At 28.5% G+C, this 22,492-nt stretch overlaps 2 protein-coding genes across 3 annotated transcripts; one reads left to right on the forward strand and one right to left on the reverse strand.

Moving 5' to 3' along the window:
* The first annotated feature begins 1,597 nt into the window (after positions 1 to 1,597).
* On the forward strand, positions 1,598 to 9,961 carry LOC124935973. Of its 2 annotated transcripts, XM_047476422.1 has the most exons (11): positions 1,598 to 1,964; positions 2,729 to 3,110; positions 3,369 to 3,992; positions 4,068 to 4,865; positions 4,950 to 6,010; positions 6,091 to 6,227; positions 6,626 to 8,269; positions 8,396 to 8,444; positions 8,646 to 8,887; positions 9,033 to 9,131; positions 9,370 to 9,961. In XM_047476422.1, exons 2-11 carry the CDS (start codon positions 2,927 to 2,929, stop codon positions 9,590 to 9,592), a joined length of 5,061 nt encoding a protein of 1,686 aa, XP_047332378.1. In that variant the 5' UTR covers positions 1,598 to 1,964; positions 2,729 to 2,926; the 3' UTR covers positions 9,593 to 9,961. The 2 variants fall into 2 exon arrangements, with proteins under 2 accessions (XP_047332378.1, XP_047332377.1); XM_047476421.1 differs by having other exon boundaries at positions 1,599 to 1,964; positions 3,369 to 4,865.
* A 283-nt stretch (positions 9,962 to 10,244) lies between these two features.
* LOC124936358 lies at positions 10,245 to 12,628 on the reverse strand. The gene is made up of 8 exons (XM_047476853.1): positions 12,275 to 12,628; positions 12,098 to 12,182; positions 11,963 to 12,004; positions 11,718 to 11,889; positions 11,367 to 11,419; positions 11,071 to 11,289; positions 10,915 to 10,961; positions 10,245 to 10,711 (listed from the first exon to the last, which is right to left on the reverse strand). Exons 1-8 carry the CDS (start codon positions 12,511 to 12,513, stop codon positions 10,657 to 10,659), a joined length of 912 nt encoding a protein of 303 aa, XP_047332809.1. The 5' UTR covers positions 12,514 to 12,628; the 3' UTR covers positions 10,245 to 10,656.
* Between the last annotated feature and the right edge of the window lie 9,864 nt (positions 12,629 to 22,492).

Raw genomic sequence — 22,492 nt, forward strand, 5'->3', positions numbered from 1 at the left:
AAATGAAGATCTAATAATAATGACTTTTTTTATTAATTAATGGCGTGTTCAATGTATACTTATTGGTTTTAATTTTTCTTAATCAATTAACTTGCTAATAGGAATTTAGTGTTAGAAATTGAAAGTTACAAGATTTATTTATTCTTAAACACTCAAGAATAATGTATTTAATTTATTCATTGTTTCATATCACAACTATAGATTTGCTTTTGTTCAACACATAATTAAGTATTAATAATTAGTGTAATAATTATTAAAAGTTAGTTAGTTAGTTAGTTAACACTATGGGATTAAAAAAAATTCCTAGGTCAACCAATTTCCAAATTACTTGGAGGAATATGAAAATTCTATTACCTTTTTCTTTTAGAAGATATATTTTATTTGAAATGAGTCAAATAAATGCAAAATATTGATATTCCACTTAAGAAATAGACTCAATCATTAAGTTACACTATAATATACATGATGTAATGAAGTAATAAAGTGAACCTAAAAAACTAATATAAAAATTATATTATTGGAAGTTAGTTGTGGTCGATCAAATTAAAAATTAAGATATAAAATTGTGTAGTAAATTTTAAGTATTTAATAATTTAAATATTTAAGGATAAAAAATTGAATTAATCAATATAAACATCTAAATATTAAGTATTCTATATTTAAATTAGTTTGATACTATCTAAAAATTAATATTTAAAAAAAATACATAAAGACATTTATACTTTTATATATTATTTATATTAATTAATAAATTCAATATATTAAATTATATAATTTAATATATTAAATATTAAATACAAATTAATTAAAATAGATACTAATAAATGGTTAAAGATTAAAGAAGAAAAAATTAAAATTTATTATACTTATAAAGAAAAAGAAAAGAATAAAATTTTATATATAACAGTAATTTTGTTAAATTTATAAGGATAATTTTTGGTATTTTGTTATTTTTGTAAGTATCGTGTTTAAATTTTATTTTTATAAAATAAGTTTGATATTTTATCTTATTATTTTTAAAATATTTTTCTGTAAAATAAAACAATAAAATTTCCAAATTTCCAAATTAATAAATAAACCTTTCAAATTTTTGTTGTCACAAGAAAAATGTTTCCTTTTCAAAATAAGCCGAGGTTAATAGACATCCCAATTAAGAATGAAGCACTTTTAATAATACTAAATTTACAAGTTATAAGATTAATGATAACTTTTTATACTTAATCTGACTAATAATAATTAATACGACGACAAATGTAGACAATTTTTCAGTTGATAATGGTAAAAATGTTATTAATATTTTACTTAGTTTAAACTTGATTTTTCTTATGAAATTCAGCTTTAATGTATTTCAGTAAGTTGGATTTTGTCTCAAGAAGCTGAATTTATTGCATGGTCAACAAATATTTTATTAAACTTAAATATTGAAGAGAATCAAATAATTTATTAGAGATAAAAATAAAATAATTTTATGTGCTAATTTATATTTTTGTTGGTTAATAATATTAAGAGTGAAAAAAAGGACCATACGTGTTACATAGTGATTGGAAATTCTAGCTTCGAATTCCCGAGCCAATAGCTTCAATCAACAAACCATTGGGCTCGGACCATAACCTCAGCCTCGTTCCGAACCAGAGCTCCCTTCTCACAGTTCGTTGAAAATTTCACTCTTTTTTCATTTTTCGATCACTTTATCGTCCTCTCTCTCTGCAACTCTTCGTCTTCTCTCTCCTTCCCATTTCATATCCGGGTCTTCTTCCCATTTCATTCGCTTATTCAAAGCAGAGGGCATCGCGGAAATGGAGGTTGAAGTGGGTATATCATTGAATCTTTGATAGCGGCTTGTCTTATCATCTAACTAAAGCTTGCCCCCTTCGTCTACAAACCCTAATTTCTCCTATCCGTCGCCATTTTGTGGGGAGACCCAATTATTTCTTTGAAGACTTTAATCGTCGACATACCTAAAGGTTTTACATTTTTCGGATTTTTTATTATTACTATTTCATGAGCTCGATCTTGTTAGAGTTGTTGCTGAAATCGAGTTTTTCTTCTTGTGGAAGTGTTTCAGACTGAAAGATTTTGGTTTGTTAAATTTTATTTGCCTTTTGTTTGCTTATTGCCTGTGTAAACATGATTATCCTGCTTAGGTTTCTATTTACATTTCTATATTTATAGGTGTGGTTTGTTCTAGTTGTTTCTTGACTTCAAATGTAAACTTATCTAAATTGTATCATATTTGGAAATCGATGATGAATGATTAATTTGTTGCTATGGTTGCCTTGAGTCCCTTGGCCAGATGGTGCAAACCCTTCTTAGAATGGAGGCATCGAATCATCAAATTTCCCAGACAATGGGGGCAACACAACTAATCAGAAGCATAACTAATTATTAATATTAACATGATAAGGGTGACTTCTTTTGTTGTATATTAGCACTGTATGGGAGTGAAGCTAGCGGATATAACTTGAGACAACTTTTTGAGAGGATTAGATCTCATTACGATTAATGATAATTTTAAGTAGTTTTGAATATATGTAAAGCTGTCTTAGTTCAAGCGGCTTGTTTTCTGCGCTTTCAGTATAGATTATAAGTTCTAATCTAGTGATGAGAGACAGTGATTCAAATATTTCCTGCTAAAAAATCATCAGCTAAACCCCTTTGAAACTATGTAAAATTCTGGACTTTATTTGTTTGTCCTATCACTGCTGATGACATGTTGAATATTTTGCAGAGTAGCAGAGCTAAGTCATAAGTTGGGGTAATCTGGTAGCTTGGGACTTTTCTAAAGACATGTGTCTTTGTATGTAATAATTTAGTAAATTGTACTAGATTGGAGGGTACACTTCTGTGAAGAACGTTGATGCAAAAGTATCTACCTAATTCAGTTTGCAAGTGTTAATAGTCAACACATATTTGTTTCCAAGTTTCTATGACTGGGAACGAAGTTGGAGATAGGGCTCACAACTTCTTTGCACAGGATGCATCCCCAGGTCAACAACCCTCTCGTGCTGTGGATGGTAGTTGGACAATGTTTGGTAACAATATGTGGCCTGAAAACCAGAGACATGGAGTTCCAATCCCCAATTCAAAAAATTATAATGTTGGACAATCAGGTATCTGTGAATGGTCTTTTTTTCCCCTTATCTATGAATGTTCTTTTTTTTTTCCAATCTATGGAATTGGTGCTTTTTCCCTATCTATGAATGGTATTCTCATTTCTTATATATCATGATAAATGAATCATTTTTTTATCTTATTTTTCCTCCCCTTGTATTGATTTTATGGACCTTCCTTTGAGAAAGTGACCCATGATTTAATATTCATTTTAATGTTCTAAACATTTTTAACCTCTTTTTGTTTGGAATAATCAGATAATAGTAGAGGAGCTAGCAGCCATATGTTGCCAGAAGCACATGGATTGAACTTTACGCAATCAGATTTTAGACCAGAGCTTGTTAGCAGGAATTCTCCAAGCCAAAACTCAAATGTCAATAGCTACATGCATGGATATCAGGGTTTCCATACAAACCGGAATGAGACAAACTTCTTAGGAGTAGATTCTGAAACTGATGGCCACAATATGAATTCAAGAGGTTCTTCTTTCTATGAATTGCAGCAAGGAATTGCTCCTGGACAAAATATAGCTCTAGATAGTTCAGAACCATCTGATTCTCCTGTTAGTTTTGATTTTATGGGTGGCCAGCAACAAATGAGTGGCCAACAACAAATAAGTGGCCAGCAACAAATGAGTAGCCATAATACCGGCACCTTGCATCCTTATTCTCGGCAGAACACATTGAATGATATGCACCTTTTGCAACAAGAAGTTATGTTCAGGAAGATGCAAGAATTCCAGAGGCAGCAGCAAATTCAGCAAGTAGAAGCAAGACAACAACAAATTCAGCAAGTAGAAGCAAGGCAGCAGCAAATTCAGCATGTAGAAGCAAGGCAGCAATTAATGAGTCAGATCCCATTTGGTGGCAGACAAGCATCCGGTAATCATTCACCTGCCATCTCAAATGGCAATCCAATTTCTCAAGTTAATGAAGTACTGAATCATCATTGGTCAGGTGAACTTGCTTCAGCTAATGGAAATTGGATGCATCGTGATGCTGCAACTATTCAAGGATCCTCTAGTGGACATAAATTTTCTCCTGAACAAGGCCAGGCATTGAACTTCATGGGGCTGGTTCCTTCTCATGTTGATGAATCACTTTACGGGGTTCCAATTTCTAGTACAAGGATTGATTCAAACCAAGATTCTCAGACCCCTCTTAAAAGTTCTGCACATAAAATGATGACCTCAAGTAATCACTTTCACAGTAATAAATTTTCTGGATTCCAGGTGGAAAATAGCAATAGGGATGAGAATTCCATTTATAGACATGATGGTCGAGAGGAAAATATATTTTCTCATGCGTCTAGACGAAGTGTTGAAAATGTTAATGAAGTGGGCATCCTTCAAATGAATGCATTTTTGTCCAATGCGCATGAAAGACAGGAGCTAGCTGATTCTGCAAAAACATTACAAGAGAAAGTGGTATTGCAGTCCACTTCCCATACACCAGATGGTCTGGATCCTGCTGAAGAAAGAATATTGTATGGCGATGGTAATATATGGGATGCATTAGGAGACGGCCCCAGTGCTGAAGGATCTAGTTTGTTACATGGCACAGGATTCTCAAACGCCCTTCCATCTCTCCAAAGTGGGAGTTGGAGTGCCTTGATGCAGTCTGCCGTTGCAGAAACCTCCAGCAGTGATGGAGGGTTTCGGGAAGAAACTAATGGTCCACATTTTCAGTATCCTGAGCTTCGAAATGGTAACAACCAAATATTTGAAGCTAATGCTAAGCAGGAAAGTATATTAGGTAAGAATAAGTCAAATATGCATTCTGGCCCAGATTCCTTATATTTTGGTGTGAATTTAAACAATAGTTGTGGTGTTGTGACAGGATCTCAGCAATCTGTATCTAGGATGTCATATCAACAAGGCAACAAGCTTCAGGATTCTTCCAATAATTCTGTCAAACACTCATATGGAGAAAGAAACGAATCTTTAAATGGCATCTCTTTACAAAAAGCAGTTGCCGAGGAAAGCCAGGTTTATGGAAATGCTGCTAATTCTTTGCTCTCAGGGATGGGTACGAAGAATACCTCTATGTCTTCTACTCTTCAAGATTCCTACATTGGCATGGGACAACCTTCGTGTAAGCCAAATGGTCGAGATCTAAATGAGTCCGGGCCTCTGAATGGAGATCTACTGCAAGTTCATGGGAAAGCATCTTCATTGAAACTTCCAGAAAGTAATGATCAGACAAGGTCGAGGTACCAGGAAATGGGTCATCCTGGTGGTTTGTGGAGACCTAATGCTATTTCAAATTCACATGGAAGACTAGCCTCTAGTTCACAGGCTGGTGGAGGAAACACAAAGCTGAGTAACATTGCTGGAATGTCAAATCCTGGTAATTTGCAGGTCAATCAAGATATTAACCAAACTCTTCCCCATACTAATAATGTTGCTTACTGGAAGCATGCTGATTCATCAATGAGGAAGAATGTGAATGAAGCTCAAGTGAAATCTAATAGTGGTCCTAATGAGAGCCCTCAAGTACTGGAATCATATAACTCCAATAAAGCTGGTATTAAAGTTCAAGAGAAAGAGAATGATGGAGAAGAAAATTCTTTTGAGGGAAATCAGTCAAATAAATCTCACCATACTTTTTCGGGTGGTTTGAATGATATTGCCCGTTCAGATGTTGATTCTAGAGCTTTCTCTGGAGCCAAGCAAAAGATGCCTGGTTCGGCAGGTAGAAAGCCTCCTGCCCGCAGGTTTCAGTACCATCCCATGGGAAATTTGAATGATGAAATGGATCCTTCACATGGAGGGGGGCATGCTAGTCCACACACTGCATCTGAGCAGATTAGTCAAGGATTCCTTGGTCAAAACCAAGGCCATCGTGGGCAGTCGAGAGTGTCTGGTCAAGTCACTCAAAACAATTTTGAGATAGATAAGGTTATTCATGAGGCATTTGTTTTTTTAACTGGTAGGTCATTGGTGAGTTATCTAAAGTTATTCTGTTATTCTGCTCGCAGGGGTATTTGCCTACTGATTCTCAAGGAAAAAGAAAAAGGGAGGAGAAGGGGACTTATCCTGCTAGTTCACTCAAAAGTTCTGGTCCTAGTGTTCCCACTAGTAGTTCTTCTGCCCAAAATAAGGCTCTCCAGTCGAGGTTGCTGCTACTATCCTTTTGTGGTATTTTCAGTAATGTTTTATGGTTTATATAAGAGGTTGTTTCATGAAGTATTTTCTTTATTTCTAATAATCCAGTTTTTTTAATTAAAACCTTGTTTGATGAAAAAATGGATTATTTAGGTTAAATGACTAAAATATCTATTGTATTTAATATTTTAAAATGTTATAAATATATTAAGTAAGAGGTTATTTGTAATAAATCCAAACAATCCTTCATCAAACAACCCCAAGTAACTTCCCAAATTTTCTGATCAGATAAGATGTGTATAATAATTTCTCTTCGAAGTTGCCTTCTGCAACTTTCTACTTTTGTGGTTCAAAATCTCATGTTGGTTTAGCTGCTTGTTTGTGATATTTTCTTTTTCTTTGTTCTAGTCAACATATGCTTGAGCTTCTTCAGAAAGTGGATCAGCCAAAAGATAACTTGTTACATTTGAGGTCTTCTCAAGTAAAGTCGTCTAGTACACCGGAAGATGAAATTTCTGATGGATCTGAAGGACACATTCAGCAAAACACATCGTTTGCTTCTCGAGGTTTTGGTTTGCAACTCGGACCGCCTTCACAGGGACTGCTACAACCCAATGAATTGGCTCCTCCTCAGGACCCTAGGAAGATGGTCAGTTCGCTGAGTGCAACTCGTATTACTCAAGAGGGATATGGACAGAAGCAGATAGGTGGTTTGCTGAACCAGATCATACCTGGCATCAACAGACGAGCGACAGCTTCAACTACATCTTTAGATGGTCATGCCTTGCAATTTAAGCGGATTGATGAGTCCAATAGTAGAGTTCATACTGATGCATCTTCATCTGCGTCATTTTCTCATAATGCTGGCATGATTTCACCTGATAATGCTCTCTCATTGGCAGATGCATCTCAACCGACCAGAACCAGTCATTCTCATGAACAATTCTTATCTCAGGTTTCTGGAGGGAATATTTTGCCCACAATTGGGTCTGTTGTCGCTTCAGGTCTATCTAAACAAGCAGGCTTCCCAAAATTAGTTCCTAATGAATGGGTCAACATTCCACGGCCTAATGCCCCAAGGGTTTTCCAGCCAGGTACACTCAGTGGTGATGCAACACCAACTTCATCTTCTTCACAGCATATGGAGGAGAAAGATGCAGAAAAAGCAGGGAGGTGTCCATCAAATGTGAATTCCCCAGGATTGGTTCAAGAAGAGACACCAGTCCGAGAAAGGGTTGATCAGCGAGCTGGGTCTGTTGACAGTGATCTGACCGGAAAGGTAACTGCAGCTCAAGTGAAAGAAGTTGGAGCTTTTTTGCATTCTGGTTCTAATCAGAGAGATATTGAAGCATTTGGCCGCTCTTTGATAAGTCAGAATTATTCTTTACTTCATCAAGTTAAGGCCATGAAGAATCCAGAGATGAACTTGTGTGACGGAGATTTGAACAGATTGAAAATGACAGACAATGCCTTGACCCCCCAGAAGATGGCTCAATTTAGTGAATTAAGTACATCCACAGTTGATAGATTGAATCCTAATGCAGTTACATCCAATGATTCTAAAATGCTAAAATTTTCAGGTCCAATGGATAAAGGGGAGAGAAATGTACCTTCTCAGGCTGAGCTTGGGCTTGACTCAAGGATTCCTGATAATTGCTATCAGATTAATCCTCAGATGGCACCTTCCTGGTTTAATAAGTTTGGAACAATGAATAATGGACAGATATTACCTGCCCATGATGATGCTCGAAACACAAGTACCTTGAAGACACCGGATCAGGCAATAACTCTTGGGATGTCCTACAGTATGCATTCACCGCTTCTATCCAAACAAGTCGATTCCATGGCTGAGCCTAGTCAGGTTGTCAATATCTTGGGAAGTTCAGCAAGCGATTCTCTTCCTACTGAATCGTCTTTGCAAATGTTGCCCCAAGGTATTATTGATACACCTTTGCCTGTTGTGAGACAAAAGAAACGGAAGACTGCCACATCAGAGCTTCTTCCTTGGCACAAGGAATTAAGTCAGGGTCCTCAAAACATACCTTCTATAAGGCAAGTTTCCTATGTCCTGATATATTTTTCTATAATGAACATAACTGCAATGATGGTACTGGCAATTTAATATTCTGTCTCTTGTAAACAATTGCATTTTTTATATTAATAATATGTTGCTTGCAGTATGGCGGAACACAAATGGGCTAAAGCATTAAACCGTTTGATAGACAAGGTGTGATAATTTTCTACCGTCATCTCTCTATCTCTCTTTTTGTGCTAATTGATTGTGATTTTGATGGTGATTGTTAAAATACCAGTTTCCAAATAGGGTATTTTCATATTAACTTTTTTTAATCTGTGATATGTTCTTAGTGTGTTAATTAGTATCTTTGCTATTGTGCCATCTTTTTAAATTTCTAAATTGCCACAGCAGATGGATGATGATGCTGAAAATGAAGATGGTCGAGGCACAAAAAGGCCTAAAAGACGAATTATCTTGACTACCCAGCTCATGCAGCAAATATTCAGCCCTCCCTCAGCTGTTCATCTATCTGCAGATGCCAGTTCAAGCTACGACAGTGTTGGTTACTCTGTAGCTCGTTTAACACTAGGGGATGCTTGCAGCTTATCATGCTTAGGAAGTGATGTTGACACAGCACATACCAATGAAAGCATGTAAGTAGTGATCTTCAAATTATCTTTCTACTTATTTTATTTTCTTTCTGGTCTCTAATATAATTAGCAATTGTAGTAATGAATGGTGAGGCTATTTATTTGTTACTAACTATTGTTCTCTTTCCCCTCCTTAAATATGGTATAGCTTGTTGGATAAGCTCAAGAGAAGGAACAGGGAGCATCTATCAACGGCCATTGAAGTCTTCCTTAATAGAGCACAGAAACTGGAAATCGAATTCACAAGGTACAATACAATATCTGGTTCGTTTCAATTTATCTGGCCTATCAAAATTTTAAACTAGAAGATAGTAGACTATTGGTTCATACTATGTTGACCTTTTTCCACATTATGATGTATTTCTATATTTTGAACAATATTCAAGATGCCAAATGACCAATATGAGAAAGTCTGTTCATTTTTGTATTTGATTTTTGGGAATGCGGAACGTTGATAGTTTGTTAAATCCTTGTATTATGTGCAGATTGGACAAGAGAGTGTCAGTATTGGATTCAAGACTAGAATGCCAAGATCTGGAGAAGTTTTCAGTAATAAATCGTTTTGCGAAGTTTCATAACCGAGGACAATCATCTGATGGAGGGACGGATGGAAGCAACTCTCAGCAGAGACTTTACCCACAAAGATATGTTACTGCACTCCCAATGCCATCCAATGTCCCTGATAGGGTACAATGCCTGTCACTTTAATGATCGTCATCATGGTTATTATAATTTATTATTAAATTCAATTTGTTCCCTTTGGTTTCCCTATAATAGCCTTGATTTGTCATGGGTTGATTATCTGATATGAGGCTATCTAAGGTGTCTTCGTCTATTCTCTAGGGGTCAAATGGTCATTATTCTTTAGAAGTAGTACATTTGAAAGGTATCTGGATAGTAAGTACACCCCCTATCATTTTTTGGAGTATTTTTTGGGGAAAAATTATTAGAGAAGTTATATGTGGATAGATATATCAGTTGGTTCTCAAATGTGCTGTAAATTCACTATATACCCCTATTTACCAAGTGTATGAATTGCCAAATTACGTATATTTTGAGTCAAGATTTTATCCTCTTTCAATTTGTTTTTCTATCTATATATGTTGTCTGTCAATAGATTTATTTATGGGTTAAATATCCAAATTTATACTAAATTATGTTGTGTCCATCAATAGATTTATTAATGGGTTAAATATCCAAATTTATACTAAAATATGTTGGTATTTATAACCATGCAATTTTTTCTAATTTTTATATTTTTTGGATTTAAAGTATTTGTTGACATGTACCTTTTTTTCTTTTCTTTCTTACATGATTTATATAAAAATTAAAATGTGATAATATTACAATGTTATGATGGTTCATGAATTTAATACTTAACTCATTTAATAAAAGGTCACAACAATTAATGAGATTTGTTTTCTTCTAAAATGAATGTTATATCAAAGTATGAGTACAAGAAAAATTTATGGTGCAATGAACTTAGTGAAGTAAATGAGTATAATAAGAAGGGACTAATTGAATTTGACAGCTTTGGTATCTTGTAGAAAGGGCATCTTTGCTTCTTGGGGAGATCTTCCATTGAATCTTTTTCATACAAAACCCGGTTTATAGACCCATCCTGATCAGCTCATTTCATAGCCACTTCTCCTTGCCATTCTGAGTCAAATTAATGAAACTAAAACAATGACTTGAATATCACAATACCGTAGCTTCTCTGCGCCACTATTTGAAATCCGCTAATTGTGACAAGCCAATGGACAAGCGCTGGTTCAAAAAAACTTAACTTGGATTTCCTCTCCAGCTTCAGAAAAGATTTCCTCCAACCTAAATTATGGGAAACTTAGACCTTGTTTGATATGGGTTATTTATTTGCAACAATCTACTCATTAATCACATAATGAAAATAATCACTTGGTTATTCAAATAGATCAAACAAGGCCTTAAGCAACATTCAAACGGAAGCCATGGACAAAAATTTCGCACATTTCAACCCTGTGTTCATTGGTTACAAACTAGCGAATGTTTACCTGCATGTATCTATGTTCACTTCAGCAAGCCAGGTTGTTTGGTAGACCTGCAATCATAATGATACATCAAAATCTACAATTACTAATTGCCGATAAATTATGGAATAGTTTATAACCACAATATCAAACTAAAAAACTGATCATATAAATCGGGACCTCTAGAACATCACGGTCAAGTTGATGGTTAGTCCTTTTGACTGGCATATCTGTTTCCTGCCCTTCTTTCATCTTAGGATTCTTTAGCTTGTTAGTTTCTTTTGAATATAGACAGCATAAATACAAGTCATCAAATTCTCCAGAGTAAAGTTCATCGGACCAACATGGTCCTGTTAATTCTCCACAATCGATAGAGAGAAATTCCACTACAAGCAATCGCTGCCCATTTAAGCAAAAGAATCTTAGCGAAAAATGAAAGAAAGATGATGAACATCTAACTAATGCTTATATTTTACCTTCAAATTCAACTCCAATGCAAACATCTCAACAAGCTCTGCAGCTAACTTTTCTGAGATGGTCAAAGAAAATAATATCATTACTATTCCTCCTCATAGATAAGCCCATTTGAAAACGGTTAATAATAGTTGAAGGAAAACCATATTTTTTGGTCTTATGCCTTAAAACACAACCTTATTCTGTTCTAGTCAATTTAAAATATTATCCAAACACAAATTTCAACATTTTAATGGATCAAGAAACCAAAACGCAAGCTTTAACTCACATAAGAATGGGAGGATGTACTTGATTTGAACTAGTAAAATTCTATAACAAGGGAAGCCAACAAGCATTGGAGAACGTAAACTTACCAAAAGATGAGATTGACAAAAACCTAAACACTTTGATCCCCCCACCATCACCATCATCATTATGTCCATTCTCATCAGGACAGAAATCGAATTTCACAATTGGGCTACCAATACCTTTCGTAAAACATCTCATCAATGCAGCAGCTTGGAACATTTTAACAGTGGTTGCTACCTGTTGGATATATGTATTCATTAAATTGTTACAACTTCCAATACATTATATTGAATATCAACCAGGATCATACCATATCTTTGTAGCAATGTAACAATTTGCTCCTATCAAGTATCTGAATTTTCAGAAATTGAAACAATTCAATTATCACAAATGACTTCATCTCATGGAAATACAAAAATCACAACAACATATGACAGACACTCACTTGATTCTTGTACAACTTTTGACAAGTTTTCTTTCGAATATCAGGCATGTCACTAACAACACCAAATTCCCATCCTTTTATGTATCTGTATAATAACCCACAAAGTAAAACATTAACCATGTTAAACCCTCAAATGGAAAGAAAACAAAATGCAAAAATTATACGTGGGGAGTATGCCTTTGAGAAAGGTAGTTGTTCACAAGAGAATTAGCGATCTTAAGTCCCTTTTCCAAATGTGTAGACCAATCCTTCCTGTACTGAGCCAAATTCGACCACCGATTCCGGAGATTCCTCTGCGCCGCTGGCCTCCATTGCCGAGGCGTTGAAGTTGTTTCAGGAGAATATAAACTACGGAATTTGGATTCCAATGAAGAAGGTGTAGAGAGAAGTACAGAAGGATTTGTTTCTTCCGACATTGGGTAAACTTTATTTGCAATTACTAGAATCTGAAACTAATAGTTCAAGTGAAGATTAGATACAATAATCAAATTCAAATCAAGAACTTGTATTTAGGGTTTACAAAGTCGTCACTCGAAGACGACGAAGGAAAAAAAAAAAGGAAAATAGTGGAATGGTCTATGGGCCCTGATAGTTTTCCCAAGCCCAATGTATTGATTGATGGATTTAGGATTATTAATAAATATTTAAATTAATAAAAAAATATATTCAATTATACTTAAATATATTTTTAAATAAGTATTTTTATTATTATTGTAGGGACAATACAATAATGAAATTGTCACTTTATAAATAAACACTCTCCTCATTTAAAAGTAACAAATTAATCAATTTCCTTATATTTGAAAAAAAAAAACATTTTTTATTTAACATTAATATTTTGATAGAGTATATGAAATTTGAAAACTATCCCAAAAAATAAATAAAAATTGTAGTATTTAAAAAAAATGAGTTATTTAAAAATTTAATGAGGGAATTTTCTTCTCCTTACTAATATTCATTTTTTTTAAAACAAAATAATATATATAAATATATAATTTTTAAATTATAATTAAAGTGAGTTTTATATTAAGGTGAATAGAAGAGTGTTATTCCAAAATTTAAAAAATATATATTATTAGTTAAATGTATATTTGTAAATTTAGAAATTAGAATTATGATAAATTTAAAAATAATAATAAAAAACTTTAGAGTTGGAATAATAAAATAAAAGAAAATAATTAATATATAACTGGTTATAATCCAATTCAAAATATAATTTAAAAAAATTGTCAAATTAATCCTTAGAATTATTGATATTTTTAATATATATAATAAATAATAATATTTATTTTTCAAATGTCAAACAACTCCAAGATCCGTCAAATCCCAAATAAATATGATGATGATTGATTGGGCTGGGCTTAATCCCCACAGCCATAATAATGCCTTCCGTCTCTGGCCCATAACACAACCATAAAACTTTATGAAGGGGGTAGGTTTAAATGACTAAGATATATTTAATAATATTTAAATTCGTAATTTTATATTCTATTTTATTTAAGAAATTAATTCATATAAAATATTATTTTATAAATAAATAAATAAAATTAACATTTAAAAAATTAAAAATCTAGATGTTAACATCCCTGTTTGGAAACACCCACGACAGCTCCGAGGTTAAACTTGGGTTTGGACAAAAAAAATTTATTATTTAAAATATAATTTTTTTAAATATATAATTAAAATGTTGATTTAAAGGAAATAATATTTTGAAACGTTAGGTGTATATTAACAAATTTAATTACAAGTTCAAACTCATCTTAGGTGTTTCCAAACCAGTATTAAAATTCTAATGAAACTGATCCACAATGATAAGATAACTTCAAATACGAACTCATTTGAATTCAAACTCATTTGAATTCAATAACAATATCTAGAAAAACAAACTAATTAAGAGGTATTGAAAAAATCTGTACCAAATATTTTGAGCGACAATCAAATGAATCTTTGTCCAAATGTTTGTAATCAAAATAGCAAGAAATCCATATAAATTATTAAAATATATTATATCACGATAAATTTTAAAAACTCGTTATAAGAAGTTTAATTTCATTTTTAACTTATTTATATAAAAAAAATCTTCTGATTTTTTTTAGTGTAGTAAAAGCTAAAAATAATTATTTAAAAACTTATCTACTTATTTCAAATGAGCCGACAACTCTAATTACCTTATGACCCTACTTAGTGATACTTAAATAATTGGTTATTTCAAATAATTTTATTGGTAGATATTAAAAAAATAGGTTATTTAAATAGAGTATATAACAAAATCACTTTTTAATAAATAGATAGTATTGTTTTTTAATTAATTAAATTATTGAATAAATAAAAGTATTTAGTAAAGGTAAAATTATTTATGTCCTTATTTCAATAATATTTTTATGTTTAAATATTTTTGAAAAAAAAAATATTAGTTAATATGTATATATATTGTTAACATATTTTTTAAATAAGAGTATTTTAAGTTTCACTTAAAAAAAACGTGTTCAAATTGAACTGCTATGCTATGAATGTGAGTTAGACTGAGATCCATAAATATAGAATTGTGATAATTAAATAATAATAATAATGTTTTGTTTTTACCAAAACTGATATTTGGTGGTCTCTGCACCACGTAGGCATTGTTCTATTTATTATTTATTTATTTATGATGGTTCAGATTAGAGTTTTTTAAAAAAATTTAGAAAAATAAAAAATTATTGATGGTGGGTGATTTTGAAAATGTGATTATTATTTTTGATGAAAAAAATTTAAAAGGTTTAATATATAAAAATAAAATAAATAATAATAATTTAAAATAAAAAGTATTTTAATATTTAGTTAATTAAATGAATGATATAATTATTAAAAAATAATTGATTGAAAAAATTATTTTGTTTGAATTTTTAAAATAATACAAAAAGAAATTTAAAAATTATTTTCTTTTAGATTATTGTAAATTTTTATATGTCAAAAGTTTGACTGATGTTATTTTGAGTCACGTGGTTTGTCTTTCGTTAATTATTATTTCTGTTTTTAATTATTTATTTACAATTACTCTTTATTTATTTATTTATTTTTGTCATGTTTAGTTATTTATTTACTATTAATTTAATCAGTTTCTAATATATGAATCATTTATAAAAATAATTTTTTTCATTTATCCTGATAAGGTATGCACCTATTTTATTAGTTTAAATATTTGTTAGAGTATTTAAAATAACAATATAAATACTTATTAAATTAGAATTTAAACCAGAAGAAACGTAGAAATTAAAGTAAGAATTAAGAAAATATTATGATAACAGTTAGAGTGTTTATTTATGAATTTATTTTGTCTGTTTATATATAAATAAAAATATATTTTATATTCTATTCATAAACAAGACTAAACAAATATGTATTCATTAGGACGATAGTTACGGTTATTAGTTTTTTTTTTTTTAGATTTTATTAGAAACTTAACACTTCTTTTAACTATCACTTCTTTTTATATATTTAAAACTAAAATTATTATTATTTTTAATTATTTTTTAATATAAATAGAAAATGTTAGGGATATTTTTGTCATTTAAAAATAAAAAACTAATTTTTTAAAATTTAATCCAATTAAGTTTGGTTAGTATAGTTAGATTTGTGGAGCACATACCCAAAGCACATTTTCTCTTCCAACCAACCACGCATATATGGGTTTGGATGGTTCATAATTGCAATTTTTTTATTAAATTTTAAAATAGTTCATGAACTTTATAAATATTTTAATTTGAATTTTTAACTTGTTAACAAACATTTAATCTATCCTTTAACTTTTAATTTAATTTTTTATATTTAATTTTTTATTTTTATCTTTTGTATTTTTATTAATATTTTTTAAATATCATAAATTTATAATAATAAAACAATATTGATAAAAAAAACTAAAAAATAACAAAAACAATTAAGAATAAAAAAAATATTCGTTGCAAACTACAAAAATTGGAAAAAGATATTTTTTTTAATGTAATTTGCGTTTATTTAATAATTTTTTTATGTGTATAAATTATTAATTTATAATTAATTTTATTATAATTTTCTTTAATGAGTGTGAGTTTGAAAAAATATTACGGTTTCATTTGTAAAGATGATAAATATATATAGTTATTGAAACAGTTAGTGTAAAATTGAATATTATTATAATATTATTTTGAGTTAAAAATAGGTTTTTGGGTTTAAGATGGATTAATTTTGATGTGATATTTACTGTATTTTAAGTTTGAGAATTAATTTATAATTTGAAAATATTCTTAGGAAAAAATCCAGTAAAATCCCAAAAGATCATAACTCAAAATGGACTTAATTAAATAAAATCTCTTTAAATATATATATTTGTTTAGAGACAAATCTATAAATTAGAGTTATGATAAATTTAAATATAATAATAAAATATTTAGAATGGACTTAATTAAATAAAAGAAAGAAACTAATAATAATAATAATAATATAGATGAAGATAATCCAATTTAAAATATAATTTAAAAATTTTGTCAAATTAATCGTGATTGATATTTTTAAAAGTTTATAAGGGAATAAGGGAGGGAATTTGAGAGAGAATAATGTGTTAATATATTAGTATATCACTAATTAGAACATTAGAGGAGAGAGAAGAGAAAAAAAATTTGTTATATTTTTTTTAAATTAAATTGCTCATGTCGTTCCTTTTAAAAATTTCATCTCCCAATCATTTTTCATAATAAATAATAATATTTAATTTTCAAATTTCAAACAATTCCAAGATTTGTGAAATCCCAAATAAATATGATCTTCTATGATAATTGATTGGGCTGGGTTTAATCCCCACGGCCATAATAATGTATGCCGTCTCTGGCCCAGAACACACAGTCAGAAAACTTTATGAATGGGGTAGGTTTTAATGACTAAGATATATTTAATAATATTTAAATTCGTAATTTTATATTGTATTTTTTTAAAGAAATTAATTTATAAATAATAATAAAATTAACATTTAAAAAATAAACAATCTAGACATTTAGACCTTGTTTTGATAAAAAAAAAAAAAAATAAGAAAAAAAATGATTTGAGTAGGAAATTTTAGAGGAAATAACATTAAGCAATTTAATTTATCCAAAAAAATAATAATTTTTTTTCTCTTCTCTTTTATCACATTTTATTTTTTTTTCTAGTCAGTGATGTGGTGACACATCATTCTCTCTTAAATTCCCTGAAAGTATCTCTATTCAAATTCTATGTAGGCATGGTTGGATTGACTATTTATTTATTTATTTTATATTAACGAACTCAATAAAAATATATATATTTTTTATGTCATTGTAATTTTTTATTTGTAATTTTTTATATGTCAAAAAGTTTTATTGTTGTTATTTTTTGGTCAACACATTCTTACCACTGTTGTGGTTTGCTTTTTGTTATTAATTATTATTTCTATTTTTAATAATTTATATATAATTAATCTTAGATTTTTTTTTTGTCATGTTTAGTTATGGTTTACTATCAATTTAATTTGTTTCTAATATATGAATAATTTTAAAAAAAATACATTTTCCAATTATTTGTTAAGGTATGCACCTATTTTATTAGTATAAATATTTGTTAGAGTATTTAAAATAACAAATAATAATATAAATACTTATTAAATTAGAATTTAAACAAGCAGAAACGTATAAATTAAAGTAAGAATATGATACCAGTTTGAGTGTTTATTTATGAATTTATTTTTTCTGATTATATACAAATAAAATATATTTATATTATATTTATAAACAAGAGTATTAAAAATTATGTATTCATTTGAACGAGATTTAATTTTTGTAAAATGTTGAGTTATAAATAATTACGGGAATGAACATAGAAGCACAAACTTACCACTTTATTAAACTTGATAGCTATCTTTTGGTTGGTCTCCTCTCCACTTCGTTTCATTAATATCTAACTCTTTTTACACAAAAAGGGAATTAGTTTCATTTAAGGCTTCAAGTGGTGCACAAGCTAAAATGGTGAGGCCCTCAATAAAACCAAATATTCAACAATTTAGTTATTGAGAATTCAGTTTGAATAAAAAGCAATATATATATATTTTTTTATTGAATAAAACTAGTCTACTATTATCCTCCACAAATTACAGTTATGATCCATTTCAACTTAAATTAATTTTTTTTTAGTGGAAATTGAAATTTGAAGTTTGATTATATTAAGAACCTTTAAATTGAATTAAAGTGAAGATAGAAAGCTGGACATGACTTCATGTGAATTCACTGTTATTTACACTCATGTGAAGTTTTATCATTATTGTGAGTCAGTTAATGTACTTATATATATATATATATATATATATATATATATATATATATATATATATATATAAAGTTTTAATAAGAAAATAAATTAAAAAAATGTTCTCTGTAATGTGTAATGGGATCTTAAAAAATAAGTAATTTAGTTTTTATCGTTTTTTAAGTTAATTAGGATTCTTATTAATTAAAACTTCCAGTTATCTTGGTAGAAGTTTGATATTTTTTTCTGTCTTAACAAATTATTTTTTTCCACAAAGACTTGTAATGCGTTTATATGAGATAAGATGTCTATTTATTAGTTCCTATGTGTGGTGCACAATTTTCTAAGTTAATGTTCAAACATTTTTTCATCTAACTTAATTTTTTTAACGAAAACATTAAAATAATTTAAATTTAAAATTATCAATTATTATTTTATTATTATATATTAATACTTTTAAATTATTTATAAAAAAATTATACTTTCTCAAAATCATCATCTATTATTATTATTTTTTTTTATATCTCTCTTGAACCCGATTTAGTACATTTTTTTATAATTAAAATGTAGATCTAGATTTATTTATGAGTTTTGATTATATATATATATATATTATTTTAATATTTTTTATAATATCTGATGAGATATTAATTTAAATAAAATAAAATTTTAATATATATATTAATAAAATTAATAAAACTTGTTATTTCAAACATAATTATAAGTGTTTAAACATATTATTATTATTATTTATCAAAATAAATCATTTTAAAATTATTTTAAATAACCAGCCATGAAATAAAAGTCAAATATATTATTAATTAACATCTCTATCTCACAAGGTGTGGAAAATTTCCTTCCATTAGTTACATTTTTAAATTCTACTAACTTTAAGAGAGTGGTGTGTCAAATTGTCAGCCTAATAAGTCACCTACTTCATTTTTGTGTTCATATTATAATTTTATCTTTGAAAGAATATGACTTTTCATTTTAATTAAACTATTTTTGTTGTGAAATTGATTTTAAACTTTAATACTTTTATTTTTATCTATAATAAATTTGATTACAACCAAATTATCATAATTATTTAGTAAAACAATAAACATGAATTTTGTTAAATTTGCTATCATAAGTATCACAAAGTCACGTGGCCTTCTATTCATCAAACTTTTATCATGTCCTTCTATTCATCAAACTTTCATCATGTCCTTCTATTCATCAAACTTTCATCATGTCCTTGTCACGATGGTACCTAACAGCCTCCTAATTTTTCAAATAAATTTGTACCTTTTATTAATTTTATTTAGGATAAAACTCACCTACTAAAAATACACAACCTAACTCATCTCTCTCTTTATAATTAGCTACCATGCTCATTTATTTTAGTGTTGTTTCTTGTGAAATATTATTGTTGAATATAAATTATTACATGCACTAATTAGATTAAAAAGGTTCAATCAAACCAACTTAATCCCTTATTGCTACACTTAATCACTTATTAGCATCAAACTTTTTTTTAATACAATTTAAAAAACTAAGATTTAGTTTTTTCTAAATAAACATTGATTTATTTATAAAATTTAATGGGGGTTGATTTTGACTAGATGTGTAACTTTTGGTAAATTTTTTAAAGAATATTAATGTTTAATGGTAAAATAAATGAATAAATATAATTAGTAAGTATGCAAATATAACGAAATTTAATTATTATTTATTTTTATAATAAATTCAACAGATTTTAAACTTATCTCTAAGATCATTTTCAAACCACGACTATACTCAAACTCATAATAGAGGTCTTATATAATTTTTTTATATGTATTTTTTTATTATTAATTTTTTTTATTGATTTTGAATTTATAATAATGATAACATAAAATTAAAAAAAAAAACATTTGAGTTTAATTTTTTATAAATTGATAAATATATAAATAGTACGGTTGAAAAAGTTAAAAATTTGTGTAAAAAAATATTTCAAAAATATTCATTTGAATTTAATTTAAGTGTTTAGGTTAGAAATGAATTAATATTTGATAAAACAATTAGAATTTGAGAAATATTTTTTGAATTATTATTATGTCTACTTTCAAACAAACTTTCTTATTATACCCACATTTTCATTTCTTTTTTCAAATTACCCACATTTCCTCTCTAAATTATTAATTAATCAATTAATTAATTATTTCTCATTAATCTATTAATTCTCTCTTTCTCAAAATAAAATAAAACAAAATTAAAATCAGAATATTCATGAATTTACGAATAAGTCTATAAACAAAAAAATAAAAATAAAACACAATTAAAATCAGAATATTCATTAAATTTACAAAACAAAAAAAAAAGTCTGAAAAAAAAATAAAAATAAAACACAGTTAAAATCAGAATATTCATGAATTTACGAAGAAATCGGTAAAAAGTTAACATTTTGTATCATTATATATACGAGTACACAAATGTGGTAAGGTTTAGTTTATTAAAAATTTAAACAAAATTAAATATTATTTCACTCTCCTTTCATCAATTACATTATTCAATTCATTAATTAAAATATTAAAATATTATATATTTAAATTATTATTTTTTATTTTATGTATATATATCAATACTTTATAAATTTTTTTACTAAAAATAATCATCAATACTCAAAATCATCTACACTTATTATTTTTTCCATGTTATTAAAATAACTTAAAGCCGACCAAGCTCTAAGACACCCAAACTTTTGAGAGTAAGTGAAATGACGACTTTATCCCCCTTCTTTACCCATAAGCTACTAGAGTCTTCGTCTACTTCCTCCTCAACCTTCTTTCACTTTCGAGACCATAGGATCAAAAACCCGCCTCATTAATTAAACACTCCCTTCATTTAAAACTAATAAATTAATCATTTCCTTGTATTTTAAAAATAAAATAAAATTATTTAACATAAATATGACAATAAGAGTATATGAAATCTAAAAACTATTTCAAATAAAAATAAATAAATTGTAGTGTCTTAAATAAGAATAATTTATTTTAAAATTTAATGAGAGAATTTTCTTCAAGATAGCATTTCCATATTCTAGAGGTTATAAATATTATTTTTATTCGTACACAAATTATTTTAAATTAATATTATAAATAGTTTAATAAATTAAATATCATTATTATAAAATAAATAATAAAAAAATATAAATATTTGGTAAAAACAAATTTGTATGATTCACATTTTAGTGTTTTAATCAATAAACTAACTACTATGTTATATTCTCATTTAAGCCAATTTTAAAACTAATAATTACTCTAACAGAGGAGTAAAAGAGAGGGAGAATGAGAAATGAACGAGTAAAAGAAAGAGTGGAAAATCATATGAAGCAGAAAAACTGAAATCAATTTCATTTTCCCCAATATTAAGGGGATTGGATGATTCTCAACTATACAGGATTCGTTTTATTGTTCATCAATTAAAATTACTTATTAAACATTCATATTTAATCTTTTCTCATTTCGAAATTACAAAACCACGTACCAAGCACGTCACAATACAATTTACACTCATTATGTGAGTATAAAAGGATTAAATGGTTGGTTTGCAGGTTGACCACTCCATTAAAATTTGAGCTAATCACCTAAATAATAACATTTAATTACAAATTATCGAATTTAACCATACAGGAGTATTGATTCGAGGGTTTACCCGTCCACTTGGAGTGAGGCACCTAAATAAATAAAAAGAGTAAAATTAAAATTGACAATGAATGTCTCCCAAATTCCACCAGTGACAATTTAGGATTATAATACAATGCTCTCTAATCATATGTAAGAGTTTTATTTGTTAAATTAATATATATATATATATATATGATTATCACGACGGATAAAGGCACGGAAGCCCACCCAAAAAAGAAAAGAAAAATCACGATAAAAATGTTACTTTACCCTTTATTTTCTTAATTTTTTAAATATTTTATTTTATTTAATTATTAAAAAAAATCAAAGCTTACATATTTATTTACTTTTTTTAATTCAAAATTACCAGATTATTTTTTTATTCACCATAATTTTTTTTAAAACACAACTTAACTTAGTTTTCTGTTTCCTCCTTATTATCCCCTATAAACCTTTGAGTGAGGTTACATAAATTAAAAAT

The sequence above is a fragment of the Impatiens glandulifera genome, chromosome 4 (assembly GCF_907164915.1).
Source record: "Impatiens glandulifera chromosome 4, dImpGla2.1, whole genome shotgun sequence".
Classification (NCBI taxonomy): domain Eukaryota; kingdom Viridiplantae; phylum Streptophyta; class Magnoliopsida; order Ericales; family Balsaminaceae; genus Impatiens; species Impatiens glandulifera.